Source organism: Pseudorca crassidens, chromosome 9 (assembly GCF_039906515.1).
Source record: "Pseudorca crassidens isolate mPseCra1 chromosome 9, mPseCra1.hap1, whole genome shotgun sequence".
Lineage (NCBI taxonomy): Eukaryota > Metazoa > Chordata > Mammalia > Artiodactyla > Delphinidae > Pseudorca > Pseudorca crassidens.
This window is the reverse complement of record NC_090304.1, coordinates 75,963,315-75,985,823: the sequence shown is the minus strand read 5'-3', so window position 1 is coordinate 75,985,823 and position 22,509 is coordinate 75,963,315. Positions and strand designations below refer to the sequence as shown.

The 22,509-nt window shown below is 33.5% G+C and overlaps 1 protein-coding gene across 3 annotated transcripts in view; it reads right to left on the bottom strand.

Annotated features, from left to right (window-relative positions):
- The window catches only part of CNTN5 (contactin 5), a 1,387,157-nt gene that overhangs the window by 766,231 nt on the left and 598,417 nt on the right, over window positions 1-22,509 (bottom strand). For all 3 annotated transcript variants that reach the window (XM_067750786.1, XM_067750785.1, XM_067750787.1), the window contains one exon: window positions 13,393-13,517. In XM_067750786.1, the coding sequence (XP_067606887.1) occupies window positions 13,393-13,447 (55 nt within the window). In that variant the 5' untranslated portion in view covers window positions 13,448-13,517. The remainder of the gene's footprint in view (window positions 1-13,392; window positions 13,518-22,509) is intronic.

The window sequence follows — 22,509 nt, the reverse complement described above, 5'->3', positions numbered from 1 at the left end:
GGTTCTTTTTCAAACACAGTAAGTCTGTTTCCTCTTTTTTTTTTTTTTTTTTGGCTGTACACGGGCCTCTCACTGTTGTGGCCTCTCCCATTGCGGAGCACAGGCTCCGGATGCGCAGGCCCAGTGGCCATGGCTCACGGGCCCAGCTGTTCCATGGCATGTGGGATCCTCCCAGACCCGGGCACGAACCTGTGTCCCCTGCATCAGCAGGCGGACTCTCAACCACTGCACCACCAGGGAAGCCCCTGTTTCCCCTTGATGACTTGACACTGTGGCTGAAACACTTTCACCCAGATATTCACCTGGTTTCCTTTTCCACTTTTATTAGGTCTTTCCTTGGAGACCTACTCAGAGTGACCTTTCTTGATCACCCTGTGTAACGTAACATCTTGCTACCCCATCTCCATACACATCACTTACTATCCCTTTATTCCACTTAGTTTCTTTATAAAAATTATCCTTTTTAGGTCTTGTGTTATTTCATTTCTTGCTAAGTTGTCTCTCTTCCTAGAAAGTGAGTTCCTTAAGGACACAAATTTTGTCTGTCTTATTCACTGCTATATCCTTGATGAACAGAGCAATATATAGTAGACACTGAATTAGTATTTGTTAAATTAACAAACAAATAAATTGGACTGAAAGGTATTTGGAATTTATTAGGCCACTGGAACTGAGAATGAGATTATTATTTTTTAAATTCCTTTTATCTCTGTAATCTCTACCCCCAATAAACAACATCTTTGACACATTATATATGTCATGCCCACTTGGAACTTTTTATCCACAGCTATGATATTTTTTATAAGACAGATCAAACCATAAATAAAACAATGCTGCACCAAAAGTTCTACTGAATCCTATTAAAAAAAAAACAGTTACTATCTTCAGAGTTATACTGAAAAAAATATGGATCCAGGGCCCAATTTGAAATAGCTCTTACCAATTTAGGCATTAAACAAAGACAGCTCTATGTCAGCAAAGATATCAGCTAGTACATCTCTCTGAATCACTATAAAAGAGCAAGTAAAGAGTATATAAGCCAAGTGTCCTCTTGGGGAACTTTAGAATCTCTTGAAACAAAATCTGCCAGAATACATGCTGAGCAGAAATGGGTGACATGAGACCAGAGAAGCCTGATCAAATGCACTAATAATTTAAAAATTTGACCTAATTTATTTTTCTTTGCTTTATTTTTTCATTTCTTTTTTTTTCCTCTTTATTTCTTTCAAATTTTTACAGGCTATTTTCACAGTCCCCTAATCTAACCTAAGATAATTGCTACTTCTTTAACTCAAGACTTCAGAATGTCCAAACAAGGCTCAGCATAGTTCTTGGTATTGAAAACATATCAGAACTTTTGTTTGCAGGGAGGTTTTTTGTTTTGTTTTGTTTTGTTTTGTTTTAATTACAAATTCAATTTCACTACTAATGATTCTGTTAAGAACATCTATTTCTTCCTGATTCAGTCTTGGCAGGTTGCATGTTTCTAGAACTTTGTCTATTTTTTCTAGGTTTTCCAATTTGTTGGTGTATAACTGTTCATAGTGTTCTCTTCTGATTTTTTTGTATCTCTGCAGTGTCAGTTGTTATTTTTCCTCTTTCATTTCTTATTTTGTTTACTTGGGCCCTTTGTCTTTTATTCTTGACAAACCTGACTAAACATTTATCAATTATGTTTATCATTTCAAAAAAACAGTACTTGGTTTCATTAATCTTTTCTGTTATTTTTTGGTCTCTATTTATTTCCTTTCTTATCTTTATTATTTCCTTCCTTCTGCTGACTTTGGGCTTTGAGCTTCTTTTCCTAATTCCTTTAGATGATGTGTTAGGTTGTTTATTTGAGATATTTCCTGTTTCTTGATGTAGGCCTATACTGCTATAAACTTCCTTATTAGAAGTTCCCATATGTTTTTGTTGCATCCCAAAGACTTTGGAAAGCTGTGTTTCCATTTTCATTGTCTCCAGGTATTTTCCGATTTCTTCTTTGATTTCTTCATTGACCCATTGATTTTTTAATAACATGTTGCTTAGTCCTCACATGTACTACAAAGCTACAATAATCAAAACAGCATGGTACTGTATCAAATATAGACACATAGATCAATAGAATAGTATAGAGAGCCCTGAAATAAACCCACACACTTATGGTCAAATAATCGATGACAAAGGAAGCAAGAATATGCAATGGAGAAAAGATAGACTCTTAAATAACTGATGCTGGGAAAACTGCACAACTTCATGTTAAATAATGAGATTAAAACATTTCCTTACATCATATACAAAAATAAATTCAAAATGGGTTAAATACCTAACTGTAACATCTGAAACCATAGAACTCTTAGGAGAGAAAATAGGCAGAACATCCTTTGACATAAATCATAGCGATATTCTTTTGTATATGTCTCCTAAGGCAAAAGAAATAAAAGCAAAAATAAACAAGTGGGACCTAATTAAGCTAAAAGATTTTGCACAGCAAAGGAAACCATCAAAAAAAAAAAAAAAAAAAAAAGACAACCTATTGAATGAGAGAAGATATTTGCAAATGATAAGACAAATAAGGAGTTAATATTCAAAATGTATAAGCAGCTTATACAACTCAATATTGAAAAAATAAACAACCTGATTAAAAATGGGCAGAAAATTTGAATATTTTTCCAATGAAGACATGCAGATGGCTAACAGGCATATGAAAAGATGCTCAACCATGCTAATCATTAGAGAAATACAAATTAAAACTACAATGAGACATCACCTCACACTTACCAGAATGGCAAACATCAATAGCAAATGTTGGAGAGGATGTAGAAAAAATGGACACTGCTGGTTGGAATGTAAATTGCTGCAGCCACTGTGGAAAACACTATGGGAAGTTCCTCAAAATACTAAAAGTAAAACTACCATATGATCCAGAAGTTCCACTCCTGAGTATATATCTGAAGAAAACAAAAACACTAATTCAAAAAGATATATGCAAAAAATAAAAAATATATGTACCTCAATGTTCATAGAAACATTATTTATAGTAACCAAGACATTGAAACAACCTAAGTGCCCATCAATAGATGAACGGATAAAGAAGATGTGGTATATACATAAAATGGAATATTACTCAGACATAAAAACTGAATGACATTCTGCCATTTGCAGTAAAATGGATGGACCTAGAGAGTATTATGCTTAGTGAAATAAGTCAGACAGAGAAGGACCTAGAGAGTACTATGCTTAGTGAAATAGGTCAGACAGAGAAAGACAAATACTGTATGTTATCACTTATATGTGGAATCTAAAAAATAAAACAAATGAGTATAAAAAAACAGAAACAGATGCACACATATAGAGAATGAACTAATAGTTACCAGTAGGGAGAGGGAAAGGAGGATGGGCAAGATAGGGGTATGAGATTAAGAGACACAAACTACTAGTATAAAATTGATAAGCAACAAGGATATATTGTAGAGCAGAGTAGAATATAGCAATTATTTGGTAATAACTATAAATAGAGTATAATCTATAAAAATATGGATTCATTGTATTGTACAACTGAAACTAATATAATGTTTTAAATCAACTATACTTCAATTAAAAAACACACACATCAGAACAATCAGGTTAGAGAATACAAAATCATTCATTCCTTTTGGATGTTTTCTAGCCAGAAAGTGCTATAACCAGAAGCATAGCTTATGCCCCTCTTAACAGAAGAAACAAATCAAACAATTAATTGTTTCCTTTAATTCACTTAAAAATAGGTACCTGTACTTACAGAAAATATTATGTTAGAACTTGTGTATGAAACATCAAATAAAATAGGTATCACCTTTGTTTTTATAGAGCAGATGGCCTTATAATTTTTTATTTAAACATGTAAAAATAATAATTGCAAAATATGCAAGTACTAAAAAGGAAAAATCATCACTTAAAACCAAATTTATCCCTGATTGTCACCATTTGGATGGTTCCACCATACTCTAAATCCACAGTAGTTAAGGTCATGCTGCAATCATAGCCAGCATCATAAACAGATCATTAGGAATAATTAAGTTATCTGACAAATTTCAGTGTTAAACCAACACTGAGAATTAGAATGGAAAGCATTTTTTTCAAATGCTAGAAAGAAAAATTTATTGTGTTGACATCTATATCGAATAAATATTAACAAATATAGAAGTTGATGACTAAATTTCAAGAAATCTGTAGTTAACTTGATTAATGGTTAGAAAAATAAGATGTTCCCAAAGAGCTAAAATAAACATAAAATTATACAGCACTTAACCCTTTTCCATTCTCACAACTAATTATATAGGGTTTATTTTACACATGGTATATTTACAGAATTTGTGTCCTGATAAACCTATACAATTTATTTAAAGTCAAGGAGAGGAGAAATTTTTCCTTGCATTTGTTCTGCGTCTCAACTGTGTTCAGCTTTCCTTGGGGCTCAGTGTATGTCTCTCCATTTTACAGACAGAATTGACTTGTATTTGAACCAATGAGTTACAAAAAAGTAGCTGTTTTCTTGCTGACAATGGCTCAAGCTAATGCATGGGGGCAGCTCCCCAGAAGTTCATACTAAGCAGTTAGTAATCTCTGCCATAAATAAACATATTTCACAGTAGTATTACTGTGGTAGAAATTTATCTCTGTTTAAAGAATGATACTGTGAATATTCATTTACATTTTCTTGTGGGCACTTGATACAATACAAATTCTTTGAGCATTATTTTAAAATAACAGAGAGAATCAATGTAGTATATGATTCATTTTTTATCAACAAATATTTGTCATCATTAAAAATAATAATGCCAGTCCAGTGTAAAAAGCATGGGATAACTTTCATGGCACTTTCTGGATTACAACATACTTTGATGTATAGTGCTTACTCCTTAACCAAACTCAAGGGGAAATATATTTTTAATATTTTTTTATGTAAGATAAATAACATTTAGATGACTTAATAAATTAGTTAATTCTCTCTTTAATCTTCAAAACACTGAGAACACATATTTATCCTCAATTCTCTAGGATGCTTTCTTTAGTTGATGGTTTCATTTTATATCACTCCAGGAAGTGCTGCCAATTTCAGATACTTTTTAACATTTCCTTTGCCTTTAAGATAAAAGTAACAAATAAAACTCTCTAAATTCAGATGATGCACTCCCCTCCCCCTGCTGCCCTCCACCTTGCTCACAGGAGAAATTAAATTATATTCTGATTAATTACATGTCTAATACCACCAGTGCACAGCTGATAAGAGTCAACTTGGTTTTCTGCACTGAGGTAGGCTCCATTATCATCATGACTTCCTGGGGGACCAATACAGTGTGCACATACATAATTTCAAAATGATCACAGAGGAGCCATAATCCATTTCTCTTTCTCATCTGCAGTAGCCCAGTCAGACTTAATATTATCAGGCACCTGTTTTCAGTAACACTTTTGTTTTCATTTCCTTTTAAAGTTATTAGGCAGCACTAGCTGACAGTGACAAAGTTCTGTGCTATTTACCACACTGCCAGTAAGAAGAAGGATAGTATTTGTATAAGCTTATCAATGACAGACATTCTCTGTTTAATAGTATATCATCCTCTTGGCAGAAGGAGCAGGCTGTCACCTTTCCAATAAAATGGATTTAACCCAGTGGAGGAGAATGTGGTCAAAGTAGAGAAAAAATGCCTTATTTGCAGGCTTGTTTTTGAAGCAATACAGTTTATATTGAAAGCATCTGAAAGTAAGCCAAGGAAGGTAACTAGATGTACTTATGTAGGAAGGAGGTCAGTGTAGCTCTGAGCAACTGGATTTCCTCTTTTGCCTCCCCTTCATGTCACCTGCTATGCTGAAAGAATTGTTGTAGGAGGCAGCTTTCTCATTATTCTTCCACTAGTTACCATCTATATGATGTTGGGCATATGACAAAATCTTCCTGAGCCTCTCATCCCTATTGAGAACAAACAGTATTTTACTTGCCCAAGTACAAGGAACTGGACTTCACAATCCCCAAATTATTTTTAATTCTAAGATTTATAAATGCAGTTAGAGAAATACATTTTTTTCATTTTAGAAGAGATATAAATACATCTAGCTTTAATAAATCTAATTAAATATTATTTTAAGTTATAACTTTGATAGAAATATATAAATAGAATTGTGATGTTGACAAATATAGGCTGGTACTGGGGAGTGCAAAAAGAACACTTTCAAAAATCTTCAAAGAAAAGGGTGTGTGTTAATGAGTCTAATAATAGCTGCTTTCTAGATATTCTAATAATACATATTAAAATTAATATTTGTATATGACAGTGTCCTATAAGGCTATTCTATTACATTTCACAGAAAGAAATCTATTTGTAATAAATATCATTGTAATAGATTTCACCCATTGTTAAACATTTCAAAAGAAACTAGCCATATTTCAAAAGGAATATAATGAGTAAGAAATCCATTGAATAGGGTATTCTGTATAACAGAGCAGAAAAATGTAAACCCTTTAGCTTTTGTTGTTGTTATTATTTATTTACTTCAACATGGAGACTGAATGAAAAGCAATTCACAAAGAACCTTGAAATGCCAGTCAAGTTGCTTATAAATCCTGAACCTTATTGTCTCTTCCCAATCATTATCTCTTCACATATTTGAAGGATAATATATCCTTGAAGAATCACTTTTAAAGAATATAATAACATGGATTTTGGCACAGTAGAGGTTGAAATGTTGATGCTTCTTGTCACATATACGTTCATAACTAGGCTTTAGTAATTATGATTGCTTCCCCAAATGATTTCACACATTCTATCATGAAAAGCTTAAATTTTATTGAACTTAATTAATTTCATATGGATAAAAATAGTTTGACTGATTTTTAAAGCTTTTTAAGCTCAGCTAATGAGGTTATTAGATCACAGTGCTGTCTCTGTCACTGTTTCTGAAATAAAGATACGAAGAAATTCCATTTTCTTTATTGTTAACTAAAACAGGATTGTTATTATTTGCATGTTAAACATTTATAGATATCAATAAACATGTGGTAGAACTCAAAACTGAGCATGGCTATTTTTATGGCTTTATGCACACCCTTAAACCACTTTACTGAAGTATAATTATAATAAGCTGTACATATTTAGTATATACAACTTGATGAGTTTGCAATAAGTATATACCCATGAAACCATCACCACAATCTATGCCATAAACATATCCAACAACTCCAAAAGTTATCATCTGCCTTCTTGACATTATATTATTATTATTGTTATTAGTATTATTATTATTTAGTGGTAAGAGTATATAAAATAAATAAGATTTACCCTCTTAGCAAATTTCTAAGGGGTACCACTTAAATGAGGAAGCAAAAATAATCAAACTCATAGAAACAGAGTAGAATGGTGGTTGCCAGGGGCTGTAGAGAGGGGGGACGGAAGGAGTATTAGTCAAAGGTGCACAGTTTCAATTATGCAAGATGCATACTTCCTACAGATCTACTATAGAGCATAGTGCCTATAGTTTGTAATACTGTACTGCATATTCTTTACAATATGCTTCTCCAGCTACTCTCTTTACGAGGTCAAATATAGTTTTCCAATCCTTGAATCAGTCTTGGCCTATGTGATTTGCTTTTGTCAATGAGACATTAGTAAACATGACAGACAGGCTTGAACCATGCTTGCAAATTGGCACCTACCCTTTCTATTGTTGTACCTAGGAACCCGCAACCACAGCCAAGAGCCTGGGCTAGACTACTGGATGATCAGAGACATGACAAGGTCATTCCCACTGCCTTTACTAGTAGGAGATAGTAACCAGCAGCATGGGTGAGACCGCATGACACCATCAAGTCCTATTCTTTCAACCCTCATGGGAAGTTTTAGAGATCAGCTGAACCTTTCCAAATCAGAAGAACCACCAAACTGACTTTCAGAATTGTGAGAAATAATATTTTTGAAGTTTTTGTTTAAGCTAAAAAACTTGAGGATGATTTTTATGGAGTTAAAGCTAATTAGCACAATATACAATTGACATCTATTTAATCTATTATGTGGATTATATTTCTATAAACAGTAGTTTCTCTAACCTTAAAACACACACCCAGAAATGTACAGATGAAATTCATTCCTTCCTGAATTTCTCTTTTCCAAGTTATTTGTCATTTTTTTCTCTTTCTCCTCCTCAGCTCAACTTCTCATAAAACAAAATTTATAGTAATTGTATTATTTTCCTCCTCTGCTAATCATTTCACAGCTCATTATCATAAGACAGATGTTCCCACTACTTCGTTAAAGGCAATTATCATTAGCATTAAGAGGAAATGTTTTTAGTACTAATCTCACGTAACATTCCTACAGCATTGCCACTGCTGACCACTCCTTCTCAGAACCTGTTCTGTTATCACTCTTTCCTAGAATTTCTCCCAACTCACCATCCCTGCTTTTCAACCTATACTTTCTCTTGCCCCTTATTCATGCTTCTCAGAATTTCTTCCTTGCCTTATGACTCATCATTACCTACATAATCCTTGGGTGATTATTTTCCTCCCCAGAGCTTCAAATCCATCTATACAATAATGAACCCCATAATGAACCCCAAATTTACTTTTAACTCAGTCATCTTTCTTTAAACATCTGCATCTGAGTGTGTCACAGATATCTGAAGCTCAACATGTGCATTATTGAGTTCAGTATTTCCCCACTCTGAATTACACCCCCTACTTTATTTAGTATCCAAGCAAATGACAATATCAGCTACTCCATAAGCAAATTGAGACCTTGCTATTTCCTCTAAAACAAAATATTTAATCATTTACCAACTTCTATATATTTTATTGCCAAAAAACGTTTGAATCTGTCAGCTCCTGATGCCCTTCACTACTGTTATGCTTAATCCATTTTGTTTCCATAAACCCAAACCAGTTTCCACTTTTATTAATATCTTATATTAATATGGAACATTTGCCACAAATAATGGACAAATATTGACATTTTATTTTTAACTGAAGTACATACTTTATTCAGATTTCCTTAATTTTTAAATATTTTTTTTTCTGTTTCAAGATCCTATCCAGGGTAATGCATTACATTTATTTATTATGTTTCCTTAGTCTCCTCTTTCTGTGACAGTTTCTCCAATATTCTTGGTTTTTGATGACCTTGAAAATGTTGAGGATTACTGGCCAGGTGTTTCATAGAATGCTCCTCAGTTGGGATTTTTCTGATATAGAGACACAGGCTTTAGGAAGGAAAACTACAGAGGTGAGGTGTCATTCTTGTCACATTATATCTTGGGTAAATGCTGTTACGGTTGGTGTTGACCTTGTTCATCACTAGGTTGATGTAGTCCTTATCACTCTCCTCCGCTGTAAAGCTACTTTCTTTATTCCGCTTTTCTATTCTGTACTTTTTGGAGACACGTCACTATGTGCAGTCCACACTTAAGGAAGTGGGAGCTACACTCCACCTCCTTGAAAACAAAGCATCTAAATAAATTATTTGAAATTCATCTACATGGGAAGTTTGTCTATTCTTTTCATTATTCAATCACTTATTTATATCAATATGGACTTTTAAATTTTATTCTTTGGGTTGTAACTCAATACTTCTTTATTTTCTTGCTCAAATTTTTCCAGTTTGGGCCATTGGGAACTCTTTTTTTTTTTTTTTTAACATCTTTATTGGAGTAATTGCTTTACAATGGTGTGTTAGTTTCTGCTTTATAACAAAGTGAATCAGTTATACATATACATATATCCCCATATCTCTTCCCTCTTGCGTCTCCCTCCCTTCCACCCTATCCCACCCCTCTAGGTGGTCACAAAGCACCGAGTTGATCTCCCTGTGCTCTGCAGCTGCTTCCCACTAGCTATCTATTTTACATTTGGTAGTGTATATATGTCCATGCCACTCTCTCACTTTGTCACAGCTTACCCTCCCCCCTCCCCATATCCTCAAGTCCATTCTCTAGTAGGTCTGTGTCTTTATTCCCATCTTGCCCCTAGGTTCTTCATGACTTTTTTATTTTTCTTAGATTCCATATATACTTGTTAGCATACGGTAATTATTTTTCTCTTTCAGTTAGTTCCTGTGTCCCTTTGACATTGGTTCCTCATATGTTTGTTTTTTGTTTACTGGTTTGTTTGCTTTAGCAGCTCCTCACTTTCTGGCACAAGATATTCTAGGCTAATCAAGTATATTTCCTGCCCCAGTCCTAGAATCAGCCATATCTCCAAATAGCCCTGATTCTTTTAATTGGAGAATGGTATTAGAAACCAAGATCGTGGCACTTTGTGTGCTGGTTTCTACTGCAGTACATTGCTTCTAGGCCTTCTCAGATGACAGAGAAAAGTAAATATATGTGTGTACACCTAGCCATGTATATATACATATCTATGAATACTTTTCATATGTAACTATATGTATCTACATTAAGCTAAACATGACTTCATATTGAAGTCTCCAACTCTAATCCATTACCACATGGATAATTCTAGCCTTCTTCTCTTGCTTATCTGTAATCTCCCACTCCATCAGTGAGACAGTTGGCTCCCACCATCCACCATGCATTGACTTAATTGTTCAATCCCATGCATAGGGGTTTTAGAGTTGCTAACACAGAGAAATAAAGTTCTTAACTAGAGTACAGTGTCAAAGTACAGTTTTTTGTTTGTTTGTTTTTGCCTTTAGTTTTACAGATTCATTTCCAAAGTTACTTAAGTTGGTACCATTTTTCCCACACTCCCCTAAAGTGGAGGTTGTTTCATACATTTGTAATACTGTTAGATTCTTTGTCACATTCTGCGTTTCATCCAGGGACCCTCTAACCTCCTAGATTATTATTATTTTAATTTATGTACATTAAGGTTTACTCTGTGATGTTAAGCTCTATTGGTTTTGATAAATGCATAATGTTATTCTTCCACCACTACAGTATCATACAGAATAGTTTCACCAAGCTGAAAAATGCCTACGCTTCCTTCACTCATTTAGTCATCCCCTGACCCCAACCCCTGGCAATCACTGATCTGTGCACTCTCTATAGTTTTTCCCTTTCCAAAAGGTCATATATATAAAATCATACAGTATGTAACCTATTCAGACTGGATTCTTTCACTTAGCAATATGCATATAGTATTCATCCTGTGTTTGAATAACTTGATAGTTCATTTATTTTTATCACTGAGTAGTATTGCATTATATGGAATTTCTATGGTTTATTAACTTATTGAAGAGTATCTTGGTTATTTCTAGTTTTTGGTGATTATTATTAAAGCTCGTATAAACTTTTTTGTGTAGGTATTTTGTGTGCCATAAATTTTAAAATCAGTTAGGTAAATACCTAGGAACCAAATGCTTGATTAGATGGTAAAACCAGTTAGCTTTGTAAACACTGCCAAACTATTTTCCAAGGTGGCTGTACCATTTTGCCTCCTTACCAGCAATTAATGAACTTCCTTGTTTTCTGCATCCTCAAGAGTAACTAGTATTGCTTTTACTTCCTCTTTTTTTTTCTGGATCTTAGCCTTTCTGATATGTATAATGGTATCTCATTGTTTTAATTTTGAGTGCATTTTTAATATAAGGCTGTATATTCCTGTGAATGGTGTCAAAGTTTCATTGCTCTGAATAGCCAGTTTTTAAACTTAAGGTTGTGTAAGAGTTCTATATTTTCTAGTTAAACACACCCAAGATAATCCACCCATTAAAAAATGAATAAATAAAACAGAGAAGAAATACAGTCTGGGTCTTCTCTTATTTCTTCAATTGGTGTTGGTTCAAATAGCATCAACAATATAAAATGTGCTTATGACCTATGGCTTAATTACCCACATTTTCTGTAATAGTAATCAAGTTAGTGTACAAAATAGGTCCTATTAGGTAATACTCATAGACAAATAACCAGGGAAAACATTAATAATAAAATAAAATAGTAAATATTGAATGTAAGTATCACCAAGTAACAAGAGCATAATAAAAGCCGTACTTCTAGAATAATTCGCTAAATAAGGAGGTGGAGAAAGGTTTTTGTTTGTTTGGTTTTTTTGCGATACGCAGACCTCTCACTGTTGTGGCCTCTCCCGTTGCGGAGCACAGGCTCCGGACTCGCAGGCTCAGTGGCCATGGCTCACGGGCCTAGCCGCTCCGCGGCATGTGGGATCTTCCTGGACCAGGGCACGAACCCGTGTCCCCTGCATCGGCAGGCGGACTCTCAACCACTGTGCCACCAGGGAAGCCCCTGGAGAAAGGTTTTGAAAATAATTATCCTTGATAAGTGGTCCTTTCAATATCTAATCAATTTTATTTAAACAGCTATCTACAACAAATAAATTCATGTTTTAAATATCACTAATATGTGTATATATGCTTCATATTAAATGCAGATGATTAAAAATCAGATCCCATGTAAAAATTAGAAACGTCCTTTGCTTTTGACTTTTTTTTGTCTTTGTCTATAGTATTTGAAAAACAACTTACCTCCAGACTCATCATCTTGTTTCATCAGAAAGAGCAGCACCTAGATTCCCTTATGAGCTACAAATCTAGGCATCACAGATACCAACTCAAGCTGAGTATTTTTGTCTTTCAACACCATTATATAATACCTCCTTTGAAGTGACTGTTTATTTCGGGGAGATAAGTTGGGCCAGCACATGAAAATAAAACTTTGGAGCGATATTACAATCTATCACTCTTCCTCCACCTAGCATTGTCAGATTAATATATAAAAACACTGGACACCAGTTAAATTTAAATTTTAGATAAAATAGAATAACATATTGCATGAAACATACTAGAAATAAAGTAATTATATGTTGTTTATTTGAAATTCAATCTTAACTGAGCATCATTCATTTCATCTTGCAAACCTACCTCCATTCCCCTCAGTTAGTTTATGAGTTCAAGAGGAGAATGGCACTGAGAAGATAAAAGAGAGACCAGATCATCATGGAAGATGGTAATACTGCACAGAAAGAATGTAAGATAGGATAAAATATTTAAAGACTCTTTATTTCTTTTATAAGTGACTATAATCATGATAAACCAGGATGTTCATTTAACTTTCACTGTCTCTGAAACTATTCACTTATTTTTCATGTTTTCACAAATGTCTCTACCCATATTTTATAGAGATGTATATATATATATATATATATAAAATGATGATTTAGATTGTAAATGAAAGTCAATGAGATGGGATGGACACATTTTGTTAACATTTATATGGTATTTTTATAAGCACCTTATTATATGTGACTTTTTGTGGTGCTAACAGAGGTTTAAGGGTTGTTGTCTCTTTTTCTTGTTGTTGAAAAGATGAATCCTGATATAAATTTAAATGAACACAGGAGGATATAGTTAATGAAGACCTTTATATATTTTTGTTATTTGATACGTAAGGCGGGTTTTTTACCTGAAAGACACCCAGTGACTGACAGAAACAGAATAAGTTTCCAAGAGGAGGCCATCCTTGGTGACTAGGATCACCTGAGTCCCAGTGTGTTTAGCAGCTCTGACGTTTCTTCGTTAAAGAATGCCCTGTTGAGACAGATAACAATTTTCAAAAACAGGGAAAAGAAAATAAACAAACAAAAAGGTAAAAAAACAAAAACCAAATCAAAAATCTCATAATAAAATGATAAATAACTTTCATTGCAAACGTCAGATTAATATATACTTGGACATTGACAACCATAATAGAGTTTCCATTAGAATTAATTTAATGCACAACACAAAAACTTCGGAAAAGTGATAAACTTTCTCTGTCACATTTACTTATACTAAATACTCCCTTACAGATAATAAAAACATCAGGTTCTAATGGGGATGATTTTTCCTCACAGGGAATGTATAATAGTTATATTTATTACGTTAGACAAATTATTGGACTAGAAAAATAGGGTAGAAGAACCAGTTATATCAATATATACTCCTCTGGTCTAGAACATAACTAATTATCAGTTAAGCAAGTGATTTTACACATTGTGTCTGTAGCTCATCTAAACCTCTACAGGGAATTTTTCTCATTTAATTATTAATGTCAACTGTCTTTGTTTATAACTCCTGTGATTATCTGTACTGTGTTATAGTTCCCTCCTTCTGTGAGTTATTTTCTCAGCATCCTTTGCTAGCCAGAACCTAAGGGAAATAAGGATTTTCATGAATATTTAACATTTTTTGTCTAATGCCACTTTTATAACAATAACCACTATAGCACATTAATGTCCTTTGATTCCTTTATCTGTCCTGAAAGATACAATAAGCATAAAAATACAAAATTCTCGCATGAAAATTAATATGGAAAAACTTGACAAATGTGTACTAGAAATTCCTATAATAGACAAGTAACTTCTGAGTTTTCAGGTGTCAGTTACTGGTGTCCTTCTTGGCCAAAAGCAACTAAATTGAGAAATAATTGTACAGTGTGTTGATGATTTAAAATAACAATTGCTTCTTTGCAACTTGTTCCTCCCAATAGACTTAGAGGTTCAGGTTATTTCTTTTAGGAAATATCTTAAAAATATAGACAAGCATTTTTCCCTTAGTTAGGTCATAATTCAATACAGACGTACCCAAAGAGGGAAAGCTTTTCTTAGTGAGTCTTCCACCTGAATGTTAGTTCCATTTTATTTATATTTTAAAATCTAAGCCTTGAAAACCTACTTTAATTACAAGGTTACGGATTACTAATGGAAAAGAAAGTTAATGAGTTAATAATGGTTGATTCACAGACACCCCCTTCAAAAAATATTTTTCATAATCGTTTTTCTTCCAAGTAAATATCAGAAATAAATACAATTTGAAGCACAAAAAAGACCTTATCACTACTTTTTACAGTTTAAAACATTATTATTTATACACTGCCTTTTACCAGAAAGGAAAAGAAGAAAATCAGCACTTCACACATAATAATTAGAGACTTAAAGTTGCTAGAAAAACAATTATGATTCATGAAAACTGCATATTTAAATTAGTGAATTCTTAATCCGTTGATGAAATTGGCCTTTCACAGACTGTGAGTTCTAAGACATTAGTGCAGTTTTGCTTAACTTTTTTTGATGAGCTTCTGCTCAGTCCACGTCCTGGAAACTGGTACTTTCCCTCTCTATTTACAATGTTTTCTGTTGTCTTAAATATTCTTCATCAACAAATGCAAATATTTTCAGAGCACTTAAATGTTATACACTGGGAATGTCAAAGAGAAAATACACATGTGTGTGCACATGCTCATACACACACACACATACACAGAAGTTCACCATAGGCTACAAGCCAAATAAGCAGGACAATGTAAGTGTAACATAGATACAGAGCTATCAAAAGGGGAATATATTTGTAAGGATGACAAGAGTTGGGAATAGTACAGAAGCATCTTTAGCAAAAATTCAATAAGATATTAAGCTTAGACAGATATCTTACTTTTGTATGGAATGGCCGTGAGCACATGGATAAATAAGTCGTTATCAGAGAGTGATCCACACCGAATAAATCAACACAGAGTAAAGGGACAGCCAGCTGCCAGAGGATAGACAAAGCTATTTTCGTAAGGGTTCATGGAAGGCATTTCTGATAAGATGACATTTGGGCTCAGTATTCATGTTTTCAACATACCATTGTAGAATAAGCCTTATATTCCAGGCACATTTTTTTCAGTTCTCAAATAAAAATAGTACAGTGAATTTTATAACTAAAATAATCCACTTTACATTAAAACTTTTTCAAAGAGAAAAAAGCCTGCATGTGTGTGATTGTGTGTGTGTGTGTGTGTGTGTGTGTGTGTGTGTGTGTTTTCATTTTCAAACATCAGTGCTTGGTCCTTGGGGCCTAAATGCAAAAAATAATAGTTCTTCAAAAGCCATTCTTTCTAAGATGCCTAACTGAGATTCTTTCTTTTTACTGGCTTACTTTCTTCTCATTCTCTCTCTCAATCGCTCTCTCAAGTAAAGAAAGAAGTAAATAAAATAATCTTTAGGTTCTGAAATATGTAAATTTGTATATGCTTCTCTTGAAAAGACAATTATTCCATGACTTTAATAAAATCCTTGTATCAAAGTGATAAAATAATGTAATTAATCAGACATACATTAAGGTCCTACTGCATGCCAAGTTAAATTATAATCAGTTAATAAATGTTACTAAAGCATATTAAGATGTATATTTTAGAAATACCTTAATGGAAACTGACAGTTGTACATTAAACTGTTATTTATCAAGGGATTGAAAAGTCAGAACTACTAAGTTGCATACTACTAATTGGATATATTATTTTTTAAAAAAACAATTTTTGAAAGAGCTTATTTCAATGTTTAGAATATATACCTATCATCATCTGTGATAATCAAATTAGATGTATGAAATGACATATTACTTTGCATTTTTTCCTGAATTATTGCAAATATTTGCAAGTAAAGTAAAATAAGTAGAGCATCGTATTAGTACTGTCATAAATTATAAACAATACATGCATTGTGCAGTTGAATGCATAGGCAAGTACTTAAAAACATCACTCCTTAACTGGAGTCTAAAATAGGATTGCTAAACATATGTTAAAATAAATCAAGTGATAGTATGCTGCCACCTGAATGCAAGTTAGCTTTTCTTCTTAAAGATACATAGAGGAAACCACCTTGTTTATGACATGTGTATGTGAGTGTGCATAATGAGAGGGAAATGTCGAGAGAGAGATTTCTATTAATGCCTACCAATCTCTCTCCTGTTTTATAGCAACGGTTTCCTTCAGTTTGTCCTCTTACTGGCTTTTCACACAACAGTCAGAATTACGTTTTAAAACATAAATCAGGCTTCATCATTTCCCTGTTTCAGTGGTTTATTCTTTTTTTTTTTTTTTTTTTTTTGCGGGACGCAGGCCTCTCACTCTTGTGGCCTCTCCTGTTGCAGAGTAACAGGCTCCGGACGTGCAGGCTCAGCGGCCATGGCTCACGGGCCTAGCCGCTCCGCGGCATCTGGGACCTTCCCAGACCGGGGCACAAACATGTGTCCCCTGCATTGGCAGGCAGACTTTCAACCACTGTGCCACCAGGGAAGTCCTTCAGTACCTACTGTATTTTTCTTCTTAGCAATTATCAGTGCTTGAAGTTATGCTATTTATTTGTTTATAATTATCTTTTTCTCCTATTAGAATGTGATATCTATGAAAGCAAGAATTTTTGTCTTATTCATCTTTTTATACCCAGCATCTAGAAGAGAATCTGCTTGGTTTTAGTAGGTATTCAATAACTATTTTGAATAATAATTATTGAATAAACTGGAGCCTCTAGTAAGTAGATTATTTGGTGCAAGATAATAGAAAAATTATTATCCCTTAAATTTTCATGATACTAACAACAGCTATCATTTATGAAATTCTATGTGCCAGGCATTGTGTCATGCACTTTACTTACACAACCTCTATTAACTAACTTGACATCTCTTATTGATGAAGATAACTTTCCCAAAAACACACAACTAGTAAAAGGACTGCGGTAAGCATAAGGTTGACTTTTAAATTACATCATCTCTTACAGAACTCCACAGCTATTTCTACAAAAGTCTCCAGAAACCCTCTTATCTGACACAATTGGAACTAGTACTGAGTTAGTAAAAAATCATTTAAAAAAATCTTACACATATACCTGAAATGTTGTCATTTAACTAATATGATTTAACTCTATATTCTTTGGTCTAGTTTAGTATATAGAAATGAGATTTTTTTTTATCATCAATATTCTGGTGAAAAATTATTTTATCTCAACATCATGAGTCTTTTTCAATGGAAGTCTTGTCTAATGCATAATATACAATTTTTAATTTCTTTAGAGTGGTATAAGAACGTGAAGTTGTCTAATGACAGCATCCTTGAGGTTTTTTATTATTTTTATACAGTTTCACACACATTTAATTTTATAGCATATCCTAAGTCACTCATTTTATTGTTTGTCTAAGACTATTACCTTTTGTTTCATTTTATGTTTTATCCTTTTTTTTTTCTTAGAACCAAATGCTCTCACTCTTGGTACACTCATATGCATTGATCTGCATAATGTTTATTTGAATTACCTAATTACATCAACATGTACAACCTCCACAGACGGATGACACTACACACCTGAATCTTGGTAAGTATACAACTTATGAAGTGACAGTGAGTAAACTAGAGGTGAGCCTACTTAACCATCAACATCTAAATAGTTCTGCATTATTTTCATTTATGGAGACAAAAAAGGTTGCTAGTTACTTGGCAAATTAGAACAATAGAGGTTGAGTAAAAGTGTTCTGCTCCAGTTAGCATGTGACAGAGCTGCAATATGAAGGACTTGGATGTAAATTTTAGTGAAAGGAGTAAGATAATCAAATATCTCTTTTTCTGTGTACCTTATTCTCCACCTCAACAATGACTCTTGCTAAGACTGTAGCTAGTGACACTTTTGTTTGGAAGATACCCTTTAAAGGTTGAGCAAGGCCAGGATGGGACTCACAGAAAAGAATCATTAAAAAAAAAAAACTTTATGAGAAGTTGTATTCTAGATGCTCTTAAAGTTTTCTAGCCCAATGCACCTGAACAAAACAATAGATAATAAAATGCTGCCAAAGATCTAGCAAGAACAAATAAAAAGAAAGTGTGTTGGTCTTGTTATGTTTGCTATCATATATCTTTTGAGGACCCAGCAGCAGTGTCAGGAGCTGGATACACAGAATTCTCGCTTTCAAACATAACCAGAGTAAATCATGATATTGTGAATCACAAGAAAATAAATTATATTTTGTGTCCTGGACAAAGTGGTATGGGTTGTAGATGGAAGACTGAGCTCATAGTGTTTACATATCGTGAAGATATTCTTTAACACAGTTTTCTACAGTGTGTTCTATTTCTCTCATCTTTTTTAATCGAAGAACTCTTGATCTCAACAGACCCTCCCTGTGAAAAAGGGTACAGTAAAGTTTTAAAAAGGGTCAGCACTAGTCTTCTGACACTTCAAGGCAACTTTGTAATTTTATTTAAAACACAAATGTAGAGAAAAGATATGACTCAAGAGTATTTAATAGTACATAGTGTACTTAATCGAGACAGGGACTAAAAAAAAAAAAAGACAGTGACTCTAGGAATCTGGTGTCAGAAATATTCCATGATTCCTGTTCCTGGTGATAGACATGAGGAAAGGGTAAAGACAGAACTGTGGCTCATTCGGCCTGACACCAGCCTCCATGTAAATTCTGACAAGACTTGTGTTAGGATTCTAAGTACGATTCCCTTTCTGGTAATTGGGAACTAGACACAATGACAAATAATACATGACCTTTTTAAAATAATATAAAATACTTCTAAATGCCTCAATGAACTAGTTTAGAAGGAAAAACTTATTAAATATCAAAACTAGATAAAAATAGCAAGTTGAGCAATGAAGCTAACTTTCACTGTGAGGCTATTCATCAAATCCCAGTGAACTTCAGATTGATGTTCATGGCTTCTCTGAGAGAGTGGGACCAAAATCAAAGCTTAGGGTCTACATAAGATGGATCTTCAAATAGGAAACTCCTTATACCTAGGATTCCAAAAAGCTTCAAGATTATAGTCAGGGTGAATTAGAAATATGTCTCCAGAGAGATACTCTACCCAGAGAAGAGTAAAAGAAAAAATTAAGTCTTAAACAATGAGACTGAATGGAAAGAAAAAAAAAGTCTCATAGTGAAAACTTCATAATCAATATTCACAAAATATACAGGCAAACAAATCAGTATAAATGAGAAGGAAATGAAGCAATAAAGGTCAGAATCTGACTTGCAAAGAATTCAGATATTTGACATTTTCAACACAAATCATCAAACAAATGTATACGATCTGATTTTAAACATAAAGGAATTAACATTATGCAAAAGAAGAAATAGAGATGAAGAAATTACCCAGAATGCAGCTCAAAAAGGCAAATGGATGGAAAATATGAAAAGAAGGTAAAGAGAATGAAGCATATAGTAAGAATATCTTATATGTCTAATCAAATTTCCAGAAAGAGGCAAAGAATGCAATATGTGAAGAGATATATATTTCTAAAAATTTTCAGAACTGATGAAATGTATCAATTTTAAGATTTATGAACACCAGAAAAAAACAAGAATGAAGTCCTAGATAAATCATAGTGAAAACTGTGAACACCAAAGACAAAAAAAAAAAGAGCAAGAGATTAAAAAAAGCATTAATTATAAAAGTGGAAAATCAGACTCTCAGTTGATTTAATGATAGTAGTAATGGAATCCAAAAAAAATTGGAATAATGTGTCAGTAAGAAGGAACAGTCAATCTGGATGTCTTCTTTGGAAAAATGTGTATTTGGGTCATCTGCTCATTTTTTTAATTGGGTTTTTTCATTTTCATGGTGTTGAGTTGATGAGTTATTTGTATATTTTGTATATTAACTCTTTATTATATATATTGTTTGCAAATATCTTCCCCCTTTCAGTAGGTGACTTTTTCATTTTGTTGATAGTTTCCCTCACTGTGCAAAATCTTTTTAGTTTGATGCAGTTCCATTTGTTTATTTTTGCATTGTTGTCCTTGCCTTAGGAGACAGATCAAAAAAATATTGCTGAAATCAATGTCAAAGATCATACTGCTTATGTTTTCAGGTGCTACATTTAAGTCTTTAATCCATTTTGAGTTAGACATTTTTCCACAGAAGACATACAGATGGCCAACAGGCACTTGAGAAGGTACTCAACATTGTTAATCATCAGGAAACTTTAAATCAAAACCAAAATGAGGGCTTCCTTGGTGGCACAGTGGTTGAGAATCTGCCTGCCAGTGCAGGGGACATGGGTTCAATCCCTGGTCTGGGAAAATCCCACATGCCACGGAGCAACTAAGCCTGTGCACCACAGCTACTGAGCCTGCGCGTCTGGAGCCTGTGCTCCGCAACAAGAGAAGGCCGTGACAGTGAGAGGCCCACGCACTGCGATGAAGAGTGGCCCCCCACTCACCGCAACTAGAGGAAGCCTTCACACAGAAACGAAGACCCAACACAGCCAAAAATAAATAAATAAATGTATTAAAAAAAACCCGAAAATGAGATATCACTTCACACCTGTCAGAATGGTTATCATCAAAAAGACAACAAATAACAAATGGTGAGGATATGAAAAAAAGGGAATGCTTGTGCACTGTTTGTGAGATTGTAAATTGGTGTAATCACTATGGAAAACATTATGGAGATTCCTCAAAAAATTGAAAACAGAACTACCATAATACCCAGAAATTCCACTTATGGGTATTTATCTGAAGAAAACAAAAACTCTAATTTGAAAAGATATATGTACCTCAATGTTTATTGAAGCATTATTAACAACAGTAAAGATATGAAAGCAACCTAAGAGCCTACAAGTAGATGAATAGATAAAGAAGACGTGGTATATATATATATATATATATATATATATAAACTCAGCCATTAAAAATGAAATCTTGTCATTTGCAACAACATGGATGGATTTAGAGGGTGTCATGTTAAGTGAAACAAGTCAGACAGAGAAAAAAATACCATATAACCTCACTTATATGTGAATCTAAAAATTTCCAACAAAACAAACAAAACAAAACAGACTCATAGGTACAGAAAACAAAAGGATGGTTGCCAGAGGTGGGGCTGGTGAGTGAAATAGGCGAAGGGGATTGAGAGGTACAAACTTCCAGTTATAAATTAAATAAACCATTGGGAAACAATATACAGCACAAGAGATACTGCCAATATTACATAACTTTGTATGGGGACATTGTTGCAAGTCATTGTAGCATCATTTTGTAATGTATGTAAATGTCAGATCAATTTGCAGTATACCTGAAACTAACATAATATTGTATGTTGACTGTATTTCGCTAAAAAAGAAATAATTGTCAATGTATAATTCTGAACAGTGAAAATGTCTTAAAGGACATGAGTTAAATAAAGTTCTTTCTACTCAATCAATAACCAAGAGGTCAATTATATCTTAATAAAACTGGGGAAACACCTGAATTTGTCAAAAATAAACCTTTATTGAGAAAAATAATAAATGATATTTATCAAATAGAAGGACAAAAAGTAATTGCAGAGGGAATCTCTGAAATGTATAAAAGGAACATAACAGAAGCTAACTCATATAATATTTGCAATATGCCAGGTATTGTTCTAAGTACCTTACCTTGGGAATTCATTTAATACATAGAGCTCTATGAGATAAATCTAATATTCTCATTTTAAAGATGAGATATGTGAGGTAAAAAGAGGTTAAGTAAATTTTCTAAAATTACACAGCTATAGAGTACACTTGAGATTTATATCTAGATAGTCTGGGTACAGAGCCTATGACTTTAAACAACACACTATACTGCCTGAAAAAATAGTCAGGAAAAAAATATGGTATGAGAGAAAATTTAAGAAAAGATTGGCTTACATGTGCCTTGGTAATGATTTTTTGGATATGACACCTAAAACACAAGCAACAAAATAAAAAATAAACAAGTGGGACTACATTAAACTAAAGAGCTCTGTACAGCAAAAGAAACT